The sequence below is a fragment of the Cinclus cinclus genome, chromosome 8, assembly GCF_963662255.1.
Source record: "Cinclus cinclus chromosome 8, bCinCin1.1, whole genome shotgun sequence".
In the NCBI taxonomy this organism is placed as follows: domain Eukaryota; kingdom Metazoa; phylum Chordata; class Aves; order Passeriformes; family Cinclidae; genus Cinclus; species Cinclus cinclus.
This window is the reverse complement of record NC_085053.1, coordinates 12899127-12918374: the sequence shown is the minus strand read 5'-3', so window position 1 is coordinate 12918374 and position 19248 is coordinate 12899127. Positions and strand designations below refer to the sequence as shown.

The 19248-nt window shown below is 37.9% G+C and overlaps 1 protein-coding gene across 1 annotated transcript in view; it reads right to left on the bottom strand.

Moving 5' to 3' along the window:
* The window catches only part of DPYD (dihydropyrimidine dehydrogenase), a 318409-nt gene that overhangs the window by 124010 nt on the left and 175151 nt on the right, over positions 1-19248 (bottom strand). Inside the window, exon 13 of the mRNA XM_062497926.1 lies at positions 4760-4924. Within this exon, the coding sequence (XP_062353910.1) occupies positions 4760-4924 (165 nt within the window). The remainder of the gene's footprint in view (positions 1-4759; positions 4925-19248) is intronic.

Below are 19248 nucleotides of genomic sequence, written 5' to 3'. Positions count from 1 at the left end.
TTGGTGATGGAAAGGTAAAGCTATCTATACTAGGCCTAGGAAAAGCAAAACTATTGCTTTTCATAACCTGAAGCAAGTCCATGATCGGTATCTCAAAATGCAAATACTATGTAACATCCCACAGGCCTCTAAATACCCATTAAAAGCAAAAGATATAATAATACCTGCAAAAATAAACAAATTATTCCTAATACCTCTAGTGAGAAATCCAACTTTGATCTTCTCACAGTCAAGTTGTGAAGCCTATGAGTCCTCTGTATCTTAAAAAGTTTTCCACCTAATGTCCCTGAATTTTAACTCTCAAAGGAGATCTACAGCAGTTTTAGATATTCTGGTCAATTCAGTAACCAGATTACAGGGTCTACTATTAGTACAGATTCAGTGAGGAAAAAGGTTTATATAAATAGATAAATGCTATTCCCACTCTGTAGACAAAACCTGTTTCTAAAACCTGAGCTGGTCCAACATGAGATTGATATGTAGGACACCACTTCAGGGAGCACACTGGAAAACCAATTAGACCTCCCCATGCAAAATATCCAAATAACTGTTGCAAGTCTACTTCTATTCACCTTATAACTTCATCTCTTTGAAATTTGCATGTTTCTGCACCAAAATTTATTTGTAGGAGCAATGCACTCATATGCCTGTTAAGATTGTATTTTTCTTCCTCTGTAGCCCTTTATCTTCTCCTATCCTCACAGGGTAGAATTAAACCAAATTTGGCCTTGTTATCTAAATTTAAAAAAAAAAAATCAAACCAAGAACCCACAAAGAGCAAATCCAAACAAAACTGTCTGGCAGTCTTATTTCATACTTCTGTGGTAAAAAAAAAAAAAAAAACAAAGAAGTCATAATATAAAAACTAATTTAATTATTCCAGGAGATTAAAAAAAATACCCAAACAAATTAAAAAAAAAAAAAGTCAAAAAGCAACAAAACCCCCACAATGCTACAAAGAAAACAGTTACCAGCCTGGGATCCAGTGATGTGTTCTCACACACTCCCTAGCACGGCTACTCCCAACAGGTGTTCCTGGGACATTCTGAACAAAACGTCGAACAAAAATACATCTTTAACAGCTTCAACCTTGAAAAGCTGCTCTCTGCTGAGTAACTTCAGAGAGACTGCCAGCAACATTCTGCAAGCAGCAGAACAAACATTAAGACAAGAGTTTTCAGCTTAGTTTGGGGGTCCACAAGTACTTACTGTTTCTAGCAGAAGAGGTTTCTCAATTCAACGCATCATGACACTGATATCTGAATCACGGATTCAGTGTCACAGCTGACAATCTGGTATCCTATGTACATTCTCTAGAGTCATGCAGGAGATCAAACTCATTTGTGTTGAGCTAGGAGGCCAAAAACTTACTTTTAAGACTTCAGTATACTAACATAGGAATATTAAAAAAACATTCAATTTGGCATCTTCTTCCAAGATCCCAGTTCTTTCTTGTGGTACAAATTTCACAGGCATTTGCTGGTTTGTGTTGGACTTCTCTTAGTCTGGTAGGGAATGACATTTCCCCTGCAATCTGTTTCATGAAGTGTCCTGTCAAAGCCCTTATTTGTACTGCTGTGACCCCCTGCACATACCCAGACCCAAACTAATTTGCATATTGAGGTTTTTAATTGATTTCCTCACCTTATGATCATCTACAGAGCACCAGTTATAGGAAGGTGTAGAGAGAGTATTTGGCAATTGCATTCATCACCTTCTTAGTGAAACCTCACTACGTGTTTTTCTGCAGAGAAGTATTTTACTATTTTCAAACCTTGCTCTTTTCAAGCTTGTTTTCCTCTGTGCATATGCTAAAGAGATTACAGCTCCTTGCTTTACCAGGTCACCAAGACATACTGACACCACCAGTATTCAGTATTCCCAGCACAGACAATGGCCAGATTGTAGCTATTGTCAAGTATGTGAATACAAAATTTTAGCAGTAAGTTCACCTCCCAGGCTTTATAACTTATTTTTTTCCAACTTTCTCAGCCACTTCCCAATGATTAAATTTTGTAGATGTTTGCTAATGTAAAAGCAATTTTTTTTTTCCCCACGCAGTTTTCAGTCCTGTTCAGGTGAGTTTTCCTGTTCCTGTTTAGGTGAGTTTGTGAATTCGTATTTCCCAGGTAAACAAATTTCTTGAATGTACCATACTCTGTCATTTTTCCAGTCATGTTTTGGCTGAAAAGTACACCAATACACCATGTAATCAGGTATGTCCTTGGTGAAAAAAAATATGAAAATGGGACTGTTGTGACATTAGTGTTAATTCTTTTACCCCACTAACTAAAGCACTTTAACCACTGCATGTCCCAATTATGGGCTAGTCATGAACTGACAAGTTTATGCATTTCCCACCTGTGGCAGGTTGACCCCAGTAAGCAAATACTTTTGATAGTACTTTACCAGGTAACATACAAAATCCAGACACCTTCTGCTTTCTCCTCTGCTTGGATCCTTACAATATTTTATTTGCTGCTGGTGGCACTGAAGCAAGTTCCTGGTGGTGGCAGCTTTTCCCTCATCCACTTGAAGTGGATTTGGGGTCAAAGGGAGAAGCTAATAGAAGAGGAGAAAGGTAAAGAGTGCCAGACAGAGATATTTGCAAGCCACAAGCAAGAATCAGAAGGCAGAAGAGACAAAGAATGAAGCCACCCACTACAGGAGTTGAAGGCAGCGCAAGGGAGATGCCAGTTCCTGATCTACAGAGGCAACATGCCACAGTTAAGTGACATTGCCCACAGAGCACTGACTGGTGGTCCTCTGCACAACCCATTGCAAAATTCAGTTTACATCCTAGCCTCTGCTGGCAGAATTCAGCTGCCCTTTATGGCTTGCTTCTTCCCAATGGCACAAGACAGAACGCTGTTGTGAGATCATCTTCTAGTGAGGTGGCTATTTTACTCATGTACCTTCTCATCTGTAACATAAATCTTACTCTAAGTTGCATTTCACAGCAAAAGTAATTATGTGTAAGTTTTGATTTGCTTTTAAAATTTGCCTTAGTAAGATAAGGTTTTTTACTGTAATCACTTGTGTCCTTGTCGGTTTGGCCTTCGTTTGAGCAGAAAATGTCATTCTTTGCTTGTTAATTAAGTTCACGTGAACAGCTCTCAGAAATTGCTTTTGGTTTTAATAAAACACACAATGTTGAAAAACCCTTTCTAGAGGAGTGAACAGCAATTGGGTGAAGAAAATTCTGCAAGCTGTAATTATACAGAATATCTCAAAATAAGCACCAAGAGACTTCTCCTCAGTGAACAAAATTCTGTTTTCAGTTAGCAACAAATTTACCATTATAATGATATGACAGTTCTTAGAGGAGTTCACAGGCATGTTTTAAAAATCCCTGTAAGCAATGCCAAGGTCTGCTGCTGGGTGCTGCTTGCCCACGCAGGCATTACCAGCCCCAAAGATGCCACAGTAGCAGAAACTGAATTCACATTCTCAAAGTAATAACTCACATATAATGAGGGATGATCAGAAGATGCTCACCCCGGGAACTCTGGAAGAGTGGGACTTCTTCATCCCACACACAACACTAGGTCTCAGAAAATTCAAAACTCCCTTTTGAAATGCTGCTAGTGCTTTTCCTCACAGAAGAGAATGGTTTGATCTCAAGCATAGAGTGCTGTGAGGGATTTTTGGTGAAGACTGCAGTGGGATACCATTCCCACAGCAGAAATGGGCAACAGTCTGCCTGCATGCAATATCCAGGACTTTGACAAAGAATGTTAAAATCAAAATCATATTATCTTTTGATTCATACTTTCACAATGATGAAGCTCCGTCACAGTAAATAAAGTGACGAGAATCTCAGAAAAGAAACACACAGTCCATTCATAGGGAAGTAGGATATTAAACATGCAGCACTTTTACTGTCCATATGAAATGTTTAAACACTTTTATACTTGCTGATGTGCAAATTTAAACACCAGGAATAAGAAAAATCCTCTTGATTACCTTCATGTCATAATATATTCAGGAATGTTCACTTATTTTGCTCATAGCTGAAGCATGGAGGTAATAACTTGAAGACAGAAGATATGCAGGCTCTGGGATTTCTAGTTCTATCCATTCAAGATAATGATTGAGGAGAATTTTACTTTCTACCTTGCTGTCCTTATTCACAAGAACAGTAGCTGGAAACCATTTATGCCAGCTAGCTGGTGTCATTGCTCCCAGCTGTGATTATTAACTTTGAGACAGATATTCCCCACAGCCAAACAGGCTCTAACAAAACTCTATCCTTGTAGTGAAGTTAACTTTAAGTATTGAGTTTTTTCACCTAGAGCACTCAATTGCTTATAAAAATACTATAAGCATCTTTCACATTTGGATTAAGAATGAAAAGAAGACATTTGTTTTATGATCAAATTCAATTCACAGTAACAATTCTTATTATAAATTACATATGGTCTTAAATACAAAATTATTCACAACAGAATTGCTGAGCATCCACACTGGGATCAACTATTTCCCTTGATATTATGTTTACTTTCCCCTGAATGTAAACATCAGCCTAACAAAAAAAATCATGACTGTCTTCTGCATGACAGCAATTTTTTGTTTTTCACAGAATTTTCTGTCATAAATATTGTTTGGATAGGCTTTTTTGGTTTTTAACAGTGTACCTGGATGTCAATAAAGCAGTTTTCATTCTAGTGAATAAATACTAAATACGTGGGTTTCACAGACCTGTAAACAATAGATTCCAAGTAAGTATGTTGCACCTTTATGATTAAGAGGCACTTACATGGTTTGGAAAGTCAGCCTTCAGTTCAGTAATGCTTTTACACCAATATGCTGCTGTTTTCTCGCTGATCAGTTCAATGTTTAGAAAAGAGCCTTGGCCTGGGCCGTACAGAGGACCTGAAGTAGTTCCACGCACAATCCTTGGAGAAACATTGGTTACAATATCCTGAAAAATAGAAAATATTTTCAGACGGATTTTGCAAAATAAGGTTTAGGCTGATGATGCATGTTATATAATATAAACGGAAATGTACCAAGTATTTTAAAAATCTACTGCTATTATGAGTAAAAGCTGCAACTATAGGGCAGTTCCCTATTATCAGCAGATTCTCCAATTAAATTCTTTACATCAGAGGAGAAAAATGTTTGTTCTGTGTGTGAAATGGAATGATAATTATAAAGAAAATGCCAATACTGTACACGTATGAATTGCCATACAGAATGTCATTCAAATAGTGTTTCTGTTGGGCAGAGGGCACACAAGACCTTATGTAGAAACCTGTGGCCTCAGTCATGTCACAGCAGACATGGGAACTCTCACAGGTGATCAAAGTCCATGTCCTACACTCATGGGTGAAGCTCAGAGGTGCAGCTCATCCACCTCTGCTGCAAAGGCACGGGCCAGGCACCAGCAAATGTATACCAGTACATCAAATTTCACCAAAAAACCCCCATACAATTAAAAGAGATAAAATTGAAACACAAAACAAAAAAGTAGTGAAAATAAAGATTAATATTGTAAAGCATGACATTTCTGAAGGTCAATGTGAGGTTAGCAAACAATTTTGAAACACACAGTAAACACACAAAATGTTGACTTGTTCAGTAGTCTTAATTAAGCTGCTATGTCACCAGATCTGTATTAACAAAGAACTGTAAATTCTGACATTATTTAAAACTAAAGAGAAACATAGACAGCAAAATGTTCCTTTTGCCAATTTCCAATTAAAAATAATTTTGAGTAAAGGTCATTTATTTACAAACGTATCAGAATTATTTGTTTAAGTACCCCTCCTCACCATCTTGTCATTTTTAGTGAGATAACATGAACCTCTATTAGTATATAGCAATTAAGGTAAATTTACATATTTTAATTAAGAACCATCCCATATAAAACAATTAGGGTAATAGGCATACTAACTGGATTTCATAACATTTGGACGTTTTTCCAGCTAGATAGACAGGAAACCTTAATTAGCATTAATTAGCACTGATCTGCATATGTTTGATAAGGCATACCCTTGCCACAAAAGATTATTTATTCCAGAATCTGCCAAATGCTGCAGTTACAGAGGATAAAGGGACTTTTCTTCACATTGTATGTAAATTTGAGGCAATCTTAATTTGCTTAAAAAGCTGAATTAATTATTATACAGTAAATATGCACTAATATTTTATACTGATAGATAGTTTTAGGTCCATTTACATATGTAGAAAATCATACAAGGTAATCTCGCCAGTTCATCTATTTTCAAACACAGTACGTCTGGAACATGGACACCACATTAATCCCCCATTTTTCTATTACACTATTTTCCTTTCATCACAAAACCTTCACCTCACTCTCAACAGTTAAGTTATATTTTCAGAAAAAAATAATTCAGAACACTTTCTGAATTTATGCAAACCACAACCACACAGCAAAATGCACTCCCCTCGCTCCCTAAACAAATTAGAAAAATTGCAGTTTATGCAGAGGAACCATTTACATCAGTTTGCTCCACATTTTCCTCTTGAGCATTTCAGCCCTTTTAAATTGCCTCAGAGGAGCTTGTGCTGTGACTCCATCCTAGAGAGCTGCTGGTGCACACTGGCCATCGTGCCCTGTGATGGCCACATCAAACACACAGCCAGTGGCTGGCAGCGTGACCCGAGTCCTTCGTGGGCAGCTGCAGCGCAGAGTTACCCTGACCACGCTGCAAGCACCCAGGGGCTGCCTCCTCCCATGCTCCAAAGCAGTCAGCAGCTATGGAGCTAACAGCCTGGCTGCTAGGGGGAATTATTACTCCTGGATTTAGTGCAAATTATGATGACGTGGTCTGTATGTGGTCTGACTTCCATTTTGCAGCTCGCTTGCGTGCATGTGTTTGCCAGATAATGCCTGGAGCCACCAATGGTACCGCTTGTTATCTCACTGTGTGCAAGCCTTGGTGTTCTTCCACTCAGTTTCATTTTACTACAGGTAAGAATTCAAGGACTGAGACATCACAGCCTAGATTACACCTCTTGTGAGGCTCTCAGACAGCCTCTGTCTGCTTCCACACAAAAACTCTGAAGTTTTCCTATCTGCCTGCAGTCTCCAGGCAATCTCTTCTCTCTTCTAAAGGAGAGACCCTGGCTTAAACCCTGCAACTGCTGCTGATGCCCCACAGCTTTGACACAATCTCTCCCAGAACTCAGTTATAGTCAACATCTGAGTGACAATTTCTGTCTCCAGGATCCCACAGAGTCGAATCAGGGAATGCAGAGATTTTGCAAACTGTCTCAAAAGTTAAGCCATTCTTCACTTTAATGACCGTAAGAGATACATGGAGCCATATGAAATAGTAAACACACATACATCTCTCTGCCTACGTTTCCTCACTGTTGAATTTTCTTTGAGATTTTGTGAGATCCCCTTTGGTGCTCAAGGACTTTCCCCTCCCATTCCCCAGAAGCAGAGACATCAGTTTCTTCAAATGATGAATAAGAGGTTTCCACCACCTCCCCACTGCCTGTGTGTCACAAGACCTCTCTGGTGCATCACTTTATCTTTTCTGACCAAGCTGTTCTGCTTCCAAAAATCCTTCCAGGCTTTGAAATCCAAACATTACCACCTGGCTTCTTTGTCTTGGTCCTGTGTGGGAGGGATATGCTGTCCTTATTTACGATCTTGTTCCTCATTTGCCCCTCCTAGTTAAGAGTAAACTTGATGGAAAGAGTCTGTAATGACTGACACTCTGGCACTCCTCCTGTCTCTTGTTAGCACATGACAGCCCCAGGCACAGGGAGACTCACAGTTCATGGAAACAAAATGGAATTTATAACTTACGTGATGATTTGAGGAATCTGTCTATGTACATACAAAATAAAACCACACAAGCGACAGAATAGAAAATTGTCTCTGTGATGAGTGTGAAATACCTACACAGAACTTGCCTTACCAACCTCTTCATCTTCTGTCTCCTGCCATGGCTATGAGAAAGTTGATCAAGGGAAGAGTTGGGCCAAGGATCTCTTGGCTGGGCTTAGCCAACTTCATAGCCCTTGGTCTTAGGAATGAATTTTACACAGTACCACAAGATGTTTCACTGAAACAGGAAATTCTGGTGGCTGGCCAATTGCTCTTGCTGGCTCCAAAAACAGCAGGTAACAGCAGAGCAGCTGAAGTTGCTCTTGTGCTGCAGTCCATGGGTTTTGTGACAAACCAACTCCTGGACTTCTAACTGAACACTGACTTTTCTGGTTTGCAGGAATTGTGAGACCAAAAGCTGGCACTGATAATTCATTTTATTTTCTGAAACCTCATTTTCTTTCCTTTTATCCCAACTATGCACACAACCCTTTTACTGTTAATAAAAACTACCGTGTGCATAAAAAGCCACAGAGAACTGAAGCAAGAAGCCTGACAGGAAGTGCTTTAACGTTTAGACCTAAATACTTTATTGTTTCTAAACAGAGAGATGACGTGAGCAATGAGTTGGTCTGGTTCCTGCATGCAGGTGGAAGGAGAAGTCCACATACAGGAACAGAAGAATGCCTCCAATGTCCAAAACAAAGCAAGTGTCTAACTCCATTCAAGGGACCTCCACCTCAAGGGAGGTCCTTGAGAAAAACAGCACAGCATTTTCATGTACTCTGAAGACCAAAGATAGAAGACTTTTAATAAGGAGCAACTAGGGGAGAGCAAAGCTTATATCTTTCCACATTAAAAGACAAAACTGTAGGGAAAAAAAAAAAACCCTGAAAAAATAATTGGCAAAGATAACAGAAAATACCACATAAAATTACTTTGTTTCATGGGGAAATACTGCAATTCAATGTGGACTTGAAAACTCTATTTGGTACTATACTAGATTATATACAGAAGAACCTGGTTTGAGGGTTAATGTAAATGAAGAGAAACAGTGGCAACAAATAGAAACAAGGGCCAACCTTGAATCATGAATATTTCAGTTACTGAATTTCTTCCATTGCATCAAAAGCTTATTCGCTTCTTCAGGAGAGCACAGCAGAAACAATCACACTAATGCTGCAAATATCTCTAGTTGAGGACATAGCAAAGAAAGTGGCGTTACAGAGATAAAAGCACTAATATCCCCCTGCTGCTTTTGGATTCCCCTCTTCTGCATATGACCAATTCTGGTATTCTAGTAACTTGAGACTGAGTTAATTTGCATTACACATATATTTCTGTTCCTGTTGATTAATTAATTAACACACTGAAAAGACGACCCAAGGCATTGATCAGGCCCCACTTGCTCTAATAATCTCTGAACTCTGCAATCAGAACATTGAATTTTAAACTACTTAAGTCTAATGGGCTGGGAGATTTGAGACAACATTTTAAAGATAAAGTCCAGACACTCAGCAGCTTTTAGTCAGCTAAATATATTTAGGCATGTATCAATATATCTGTCCATACCTTACTTAGTAATTCTGGATTTTGTTTGGCTTCACACTGTCCATGTTTGCAGTTAGTAATTGCCACAGATTTTTGCATTGCAAAATCTCAACCATGTTGCCTATAATGACCAAAGAAAGCAGGACAGCAGGGGCATTTCAAGTTTTAGAGCATCTAAAGGGATGCTGGGCACAGTGGTACATCATGCAGTAAGTACATCCTTTGTGTATTTCTCCCAAACCAAGCAGGAGAGAAATAATTCACATTGTGAATATTAACATTGCCATCTGAGGGCATGGAAGTTAATGACACATAGAAATTAATCAAGCCATTCACCTCTCTCTTAGACTTATTATTGTAGGGGAACCAAGAAGACAGTTCTTCATTAACTGAGTTCACTTTTTATTTCATTATCATATCTCTGAGAAACTAAAAAAAGAAAGGGGAAAAAAAAAGCATTTGGAGAAAAACGTGTTAAGAGGCCAGCTGCAGAAAAGCAGTCTCCCAAGTGTTGTGACACCTCATGCCTATTCACTTGATGTAGTTATACTAGACAAATAAAAGATATATAATAATATCAAAAGATCCAAGAGAATAAATCTGTATGATTTTTCATATCAACGCTCTGATGTGTTTCTATTGATTTGCAGAGCTCAAAACACTCTTTTCCTGCCCAATTTTTTTTTCAAAATATTTCTGTTAAAAGTATGTTAATGGACACTTAAAATGACATGGTTGCTGTGGGGAAAAGAGGGGTAAAATTAAAGAAAACTGGAAAGTCACAAAAATTGCAGTTAATGTAAATGCTAAGGGGGAATAAAACAGAATATGGAGAGGAGTGTAAGTTACAGACACAGTTACAACAATCTGGAAAATTATAGGGAGAAAATGCAGTTGCTACTCCCCAGATGGAAGGCAGTCAACATGCCCAACTTCCCACACACAATACATGCTTCACCCACACAAAAAAAAATAGTATAAAAGGAAGTTCACAATGGGGAGAAGGTAGGGAAGACTCCATCACAACTTCTGGAATCAGTCAAAGGGAGCTGTCCTCTGGCCCACAGGGATGCCTATTGGGTATGAACTGCATCTTTATGAACACTGATTATCTCAAGCTAGCTTTTGTTAGGAATTAGAGCTTATCCACATAGTGCTTTGAATACAATCTTGCAGCCAGATACTCTCACCAGCAATCTTTGAACTTTAGCCTGTCACAACCTTCTATTATATCAATAAGGAATGGTATTCTGCACACTGTTAGTGGGAGGTCTTCAGGGGTGCTGGCAGTCCTTGGCAGTGGGTTATACACTCAGCTGTGGAGCCCCAGGAAGGGCTGGCTCTTGTGCTGTGTGACCCTGAACATGTCAGTGGAGCTGCCCTCTGATCCAGTGCCTATTCAGTGGAGGCTCCCAATAATGGGAGACTGTCAGACTGGTGGGGCACAAGGGTATCAGCTTTCCTGGGCCACCGACAGACTAATTAAACACAGTGGGTTGGAGAAAATCCCCCCCTTTTACATGACAGTTGTTTAAGAGAACAGCTGGGCATTTTTATTCCGGACATGGAGAAAAAATAAATTAATTGTAGCTTTAATTAATATATTAAGCAACTGTACAACTATTCAATCCTGAAATACAGGTGCTCTGCAATGTAAATGGCTGCAGCAAAATTAAGGTTTCAAATAAGATTTGGGATTTTAAAAATACATTTAATCACACTATAACGAGTGTTAACATTAGTTTTCTTCACTCTGAGAGACTTCTAAGAGACACAGAGAACCTGCCTCGCAGTGGTGACCCCCAAAGTCAATGAAAGTCACTTCATACTTCAAATTAAGCTTTTCTCAGCTTTAACATATGAAAGCAGATAGGAATTAGTGACCATTGTCAGTTTCTTTTCATTAATATGAGAAAAAAGATTAAACACAATGAGCAGATTACTATTTCTAACAAAGTTAATTTATTTGACCTTTCTTTCTTCTAGGAAAGGAGGGCATTATACTTGCCAAGTGGAGTATGCACCTCTACATTCCTGGGGTTGCTGCTCATTAAATGTCAAAGTGAGCATCAAAGCAGCCACAATGGCTTCTTTGTGAAGGAGAGATCTAAATAAATACCTGATTAAGGTAATTTCAGTCCAGTTATTTCAAAACAGCATACCTGAAGTTAGTGCACAGTAAACTGCAATGTAATAAGGCAGCTCAAATGTAAGTTCCTACATTACTACGTTCAATACACCACCTTCTTCAAATGAATAACAAAGTATAACAGTATAACAGTATATAACAGTATAACAGCTGAAAAGTTTTAACCAAATTTAACCAAAGTATTTAACCAAATTATGATGTGCTTTTCTCCCCAACATTTCAAAAATATATTGAAAAGGTTGTATAGACTTCAAAATCAAGTACGTGAGAAATGTTTTAGAGCTTATTTTTTAAATGCTTTAATCAACCCCCAACACCAAGATTCAGTTTTCCCTAATAAGTTTGGTTAAAGTTCCCTAGTAGAACTTTATTACAATTTCACCTCTGTGAAAGCATGGAGGAGACTTTGCCTTTTTCTGCCTAATATCACAGTAGTTAAAGCATTCTGGAAATCTGGCTCACTGCTGTTTGCACACCCTCATAGATCCGAATGGCATCACAGACTTATGTCCTCATAATTCCCTGCCAACTCTCACTCAAGGTCTTGTGATGATTTGCCTCTTCTGTGACTCAGCTGTCTAGCCAGACTGTGTCTAGTATCACCCCTTCTGGAGTTTTAACCATCCACAAAAGGCAAGTGAAACCTGAAGAAACAATACCACTGCACACAGCGCTCTTCCTATTCAACCTTTCTGACTTGTTCCTCCCCTCCTCTCCACCAGAACTCAGACATACTACATCTCTGCAGGGTTTCTTTTATGAGCCCCAAAGCACTGACTTGCTCTACTGAATTTCCCCAAGTCAGATTTTTTTCCAGCTGAACTGGAAGATGAATGCACAGTAAGGACCTCTACAAACACAAAACCATTCCAACAGTTATAAGACCTTATCTAGTAGAGGAGGATTTTTGCAAAACATAGGAAGATTTACTGGGTCATGGAGAAAGGCAAGAAAATTTGCTTATGATTTCTGCCCAAGGAGGTTTGATGTAGCCACTGGCCAGCACCTTCCAGTGCACAAACCATTGCTGTGTTGCACACAATGCTGCCTGTTGAAATTCTAACACCTGCATTTATCATTTTTTACTGAGGGAATAGGCCAAACTTTATTCTTGATATACAAGCACAAAACCACATCTACGTCACTTCCTCACTCCCTCCTTCTCTTTCCCTTGGTGCACACAGAGGCATTTTTTAAAAATGAAAACGACCCTGACAGAAAAACTTATCTCAGAATGCCCCACCATGCAGAAACTGCACTAATCTCTCCACTGCCAGGTACAAAAAAAAATAGTACCATAAAGACACCTCTCTTTTTATCATTGATTTTGTGAATTAAGTTTACACCTAGCCTTCTCTTTCCTCTTCATTGCTCTCCTTTTCTTGAAGACAGATAGCAAATAATGATAACATGATGTAAAATAATTGTTTTTAAGTTTCTTTACCAAAATAAGAACTGAATTTAAAAACGTATTACTTTCCCAGCCTTGCAGCATTTTTCACATTGGTGATTCAAAGCACAAGTGTTCTGATCTCTCCACTGTTAAAGAACACATCTTGAAAAGGAACCTTGCTGTAACTTACAATTGTGCTTCTTCAGCTTTTACATACAAGATCTATTATGCTATAGAGGGGAAAAGGATACCATAAAAATATTCTTATCTGCCTTTTGATGTCTGTTTGTCCTGTGTTTCCAAAGATAAAAGTACCCAAATTTGTACTTATATTCCAGAAGTCTGGAACACAAACAGTGCTTGTAAATCATCTTTAATATCCTGCTCTTATTTCTTGGCTGAATAAGCTGAGTTATGCATACTATTTTTTTTATGAAAATAGACCATTATCTCATAAATGCTTTCATAACATTAAACTATTGCATTTGTGTTTATTAAACCAATTTAACACTACAGCTTCAGTGAGTAAGCTGGCTTTCCAAATCACTAAGCTAGCACAGAAAACTGCAGCTCCATAAGGGAAAAAGCAATGTGTCAGGACTTTGGAGAAAAACTGCTGAACCCCTCATATTGTGTGAAAGACAAATGACAAGTCAGAGGTTTAGTTACCACATATTTAATGTTTTTCCATACTGTCTCATTAATGCTTTAAGATTTAACCATGAGAACACATGAGAAACTTCAAAATTTACAGACACTGAACTTCATTTCTTCCTAGGCTTTTATCACTGCTGCTTGCTCAGCACACCTTCCTTACTAAGGCAATTCCCAGACAGAAGGCCATCAGTACTGATAACTTGTGATGAAGACAGCAAAATCCCAAGCTCTTTAGATAATCTCACTAGATCAGCATATTAAATAAGAAACATTTACTCTCTTTACTTCAAAATAATTGTGGAACAATCCCTTCCCCACTGTAAGTCAAATAGAAAGGGTTTGCTGCCCCTGCTTAAAAGAACAGCCATCCCCCAAACTTTGTTAATTCAGATATAACAGTTTGTCTTGAAGTTGCAATATTATAAAATTAAGCTTGCTAAAATAATAAATTAGGAGATTCAAATACAATACAAATTAGGAGTAAAAGTACAAAAAACAGAATAACAACTATAATGTTCAAATAAAATCTACAAATATTTTCTATTTATATTTCATAAGGAAATGAACTATTTGATCTTTGCTGAAAATTACATTTGCCTGAGCAGTTTTAAAAAAACCCACTTTTTACAATACAAGGACATATTGCTTTAAAATTAAAACTTTTTTTTTCTCTTTTTTTTTCTTTTCGTACATTTTTTATTTTCTAGGCATTAGAATATAAGGGCACTTTTACTGTAATTATGAAAGATAATTTTTAAAATGTATAATGTCCTACATCACTTTGTCTTGACAAACAATTACTAGATATCACATTCAACAGACTACAAAAAAGCAATTTCTATCACAAGGTTAAAATTAGTCTTTGAACAAAAGATGCTTTCAAAGCAAATCCAACTTCTCATCAGCTTTATATCAGTTTTTCTGTGAGACAGAGAAGTGAGGGATGGAAAGGATAGAAAGGAAAAAAAAAACTGAAGGACACTTAAAAATTTCTTGCTAGCGATCAGTGTGAGTGCACATTTTATCAGCTTTCTGATAAAGGTCTAAGCAGAAGGACACAATTAAATTTCTGCTGTCAAACTGTATTGTGGTCAAAACTACACCCATTAAAGAAGAAAGAACTTTCAGTTTTTGAAATAAAGTTGAATCTGTATGCAGACATTCACTTTTGGATCTGGTTTTGCAGTTCTGGGTTATTGGCTGGACTTGATGATCTTAAGGGTCTTTGCCAATCTAAATGATTCTATGAGTGTTGGGTCTTGGTTTTTTCATATCATAAACTACCTAATCAATGAAGGGTTGCTTTAGCTGATGTGAAAAATGTTCAGTAATTGCCTTAAAACATAAATTAATTTTCAGTAAGAGGTCACAAGAACAGAAAACCACTACGCAAATGATGCAATGCTAATGATTTGAGGAAAAGAGAATGAAATAAATAGCAGTACATGGGTAAATAAAATATCTGCACTGATTGCAGCTTTTGATCTGTATCCTAAACTGACATTTCTATACCATGGCTTCTAAGGACTGGTGTACATTCACAAATTAATTAACAATAAATGAAATACAGCACTTCTGTCTACAATGCTTACCTTTGGGACAACAATGGATTTTGAACATAAAAACTTAGCTTACCTTAACAGCTAAATTATTGTACAGACATCTAAAAATATTAGCCCATTTTCAGCTGTTAAGGAATATCATGCTCCAATCAGTGATTAAAACTTGTTGTGAAGTAAATGTACTTAATTAACCAAATACAGGAGCAGCAAATCTTAAGGCTTCTTTCTAGATAAGTGCTATTGAATAGTCCCATGAAATGGGAATGAAAAGGCACTTATAAAAGTGTGAGTCTAAGAAAATCAGGGAGGAAGAAACATAGGTAAGACCCCTTAAAAAAATAAGACACAGAAAAGAGAAGGAAGAATTACATATTTGCAGCAGCAAGTTTGAAAGAGTCACTAAAGGGAGTCATGCTTACAAGGACAATACAAATTCTCTTCTTGTACTTGATGGGGAGGCCAAATTAATATAGTTTTTTTCAACCATCATCATTAGAGAAAATGAAACGGTAGTTTCTATACCACTGTTTTCTATTTGCTAAACAAATTAGTGTAAGAAGAAAGCAATGGGGCAGCAGCAGTAAGGGGAGGTTCCTAACAGGATGACCTGGAAGCCAACACACAAGACCACAGAATGAGCTCCTCTAGAAGAAGAATAGAAGAGAATTGCAGTTCATCTCATAATTCTAACACAGCAATACTAATCTCTGCTAATTAGGCATGTAACTTCACACTGGAAAAATGCAAAGAGGTAACTATTTATTTAAGAGACAATACTACATGGATTAAAAAAGCTCCTGTCAACAACTCTGGACACCTGTACCAAGCTCATTTATTGCCTAATTAAATATTAACATGTCCTGATAGAATCTGTGGTATAATTTTAATTACTTTTTTCTCACAGGGAAGCCATATAATCAATGTATTTCTAGCTGTTCCTAGAGGCTGTTTTGTAAAAGTCCATTAGTAAATTGTGAACCATCACTAAAATATTTTCCTTCAGATTTCTATAAGTAAATCAAGACTATTATATTCTCCAAGGAGGAGGGGAGAGTAAATGCTGTCCTTCAGGGAAAAATACATGATTTCTTCAAGAATAAAAATGTTTTAACTACTATCCTATTTAAATACTTGTTAAAATTCTTGCACAAAGAATCAACATCAGGGAGTTACAGATCACCAAAGTAATATTCAAACTTATGTATAATCCAAAATATTTTTATTGCTGGATTGAGTAATTAGGATGAGAGTCACATTACTTCCTTCAAGCATGTATTTAAATTTTCTGCTGGGGATGGATTGCAAATATTGAGGTACATCTTGAACCTACTTATGTGTTTACTTTTTCCATTAGGATTAAGAATGCTACATACTATAAGGATTGATTAACATTCCAGTGTATTTAGGGGTCAGAAATGCAAGGAAACAATACCAATTCTATTTAGGATGCTATTTAAATAGCTAGGTATATAACTTTAAAAGCATTAATTCTCCAGGTAGCACTAAGTAATTTCAAGTTGTAGAAAAAGAGGTACAGAGAAGGTGGAAGTATTTAAAGGACTATTCTGCTTTACATTCCAATGATAATCTAGCCATAGATTACTATTTTGATAACTGAGCTCTTGAACGTTAACTTTATTTTGAACATACTCCTTTTATCTTTTTCTATGGAAAAGTCCTCTAGAAGTCAAGGGGTATTTCATAAGAGAAGGGATTTCAAGGCTAAGATACATTCTCAGAGCCTGATTATACAGAGATCTGGGTAACATAATCGCGGGGATAAACAAACCATGAAAATACCAGCCCCTGTGAATTTTAACCCAGCATTTGAACAACCTGTAAGAGAGTCAAACCAGTTTTAATTCAGGACTACATTTTAGACATTTTAGGGTCTTTAAAATAGATTTTGATTTTTACCGGAGGTCTCATCTATCTCAAAATTCTTTAAAAAGCCCTAGCATTTTCCTATTTGTATTGGTTACCAGAGTAAGGATGCACATAAGAGTATTGCATACAAACTGCTAGATTTTATGTTCACAGACATAAAAGTAGTTGAACTACTTTTCAGAATAGGTTTAGGCTAAACAAAGAAAAATCAAATAATTGACAAGATTCTTTCAAAAGTACTTTTCTATGAATCAACTTATAAGGCATCTCAAATGTTGCACTGCAAATTAAACTATCATCCTGAATTAGTTACCATTTCTGTAATGACTAATAGGGTTTTTCTGACACTCGGGATCATGGAACAAACTCTGCTGGCATATTTTGATTGATAAGGACACTGTATTTCTCTGGCAGGACAGCTCACACAGAACTTGGGATAGGATGTATACATCCCAGGGAGAGCATTTGGGAATGCAAACCCTGGGTGGACCAAGCTCAGGAATGGCAGAACCAGCATGCCTGGGTCTGTCACTGGGAGATCTGAGCTCCTCTGAGAACTCACCACTGTGTGATCATCCATCAGTCATCGTGAGGGGCACCACACATGGGGTCAATAATCTAGACAGAGATGGCTTCTTCCACTTGAGACCTTCAAAAAGCAGATTTCTGGCCTGAAGGGCTGATTGTGCTTTTCCAGACTCAGCTCTTAACAAATAAACATTCAGTGTTTGCAGGTGTTATACCCTCTCTGACAGGCACAAATCCATGTAGAGAAGTGCTGAAGTGCACATCGAATTTTTATGCCAAAGGACAAGCCCTGTTTCACACCTGCTTGTGGCAGACACAGAGGCCCCATCTCAAGTCTGGTTTTCCTCTACATTCACCTGAAGTTTTCATAGCAGTAGATTAGTCAATGCCTATTAACTTTTTAAAATGCCCATGAAAAATGACACGTTCTATTGGCTGTTAAAAACCCACCCTGTGGGACATAAAACAAATTTAACAATGCAAAATGATCAAAGCTCATTAAAATATTTTTGTAAGAACTGAAAGCAGCCATGATACATGGAAACTCCTAGCAGGACCACTCTCCTTTTTCCCACTGAGGAAAAACATTATTCTAAGCTAAGCATGCCCTTCTTCATTAAATATATACCAGGTCCCAAAGCCCAGCCCTCTCTGGAGTCACTGCTAAGGTCTGTCAGTTAAGTAAATATGTTCATCAGAGGATCTAGCAGCACATACAGATAAGGTTGGTATGAAGTCCATTCCCCTAGAAATCAATAGGGAGGTGTTTGTTCGACACTATAATTGAGTTAGGGTTTCATTTGGGAATCTGTGGCAAATGTTCCCACTATTACTGCCACAGGGGTGCAAGAAAGGATACAACAGCTGTGGCTGGATCTCTGGCACTATTAATGGCACATCCAGCTGAGACCTGCTACTAAAGGCTTATGCATACTCAAACCTGGAATACTAGGAGTAAATCTGTTCTGAGCTAGTGAGGGCAGCTTGATTTGGAGGCTTGACTGTTTATTCCAATAGAATATTGATTTAAAATTGGGCAAGGATTCAAAAGCATTCTGATGCTAAACACAAAAAGTCAGGGACAAAAATATTTAAGGAGAAATAAGGGGTTTAGCCCCACAAGAAGTCCTTGCTTGGGGATAATTATACTAGTGATAAATAGAACGTAGGGATTGTCTTTGGCTCCTTTTCCTACCATGGAACTGTGGAGTTTAAAGCACAGCTCCCTGCAAAGCGTCTCTAAGAAACAGGATATCCCCATTACTTCCACATGCCAGACCACAGGAGCAATCTCACTTCAAGGGCAATGAAGCCAAGTTTGCATCAGGGCCAAGGAGAGTTCTGACACCCAGAGTTACCTCACACACCCAGGAATTACCAAGACACTTCTCAGCCCAAAGCTTATCCCCACGTATGGAGAATAATCTACACAGCACAGTCAATGCTTGCTTAATGGGCAAAACAATTAAGTATATAGGCAGGTATAGACTGCATGATTCTAGTTTTGGAGGCTTTAGGGGTCTGGACTTTTACACCTCTGCTATTTTAGACAATCTTCCCCTAGTGCAGCCAGCACAGAGCAGGGCAGACTTCTTTGCTGCACGCCTAGAACGGGACGGATAAAATTATTTTGTGCATACACCAGTACAGCAGGAACTCGTGGGATTTAAATGGGATTTTGTAAACTACAATGCAAAACACTGTAGGGCAG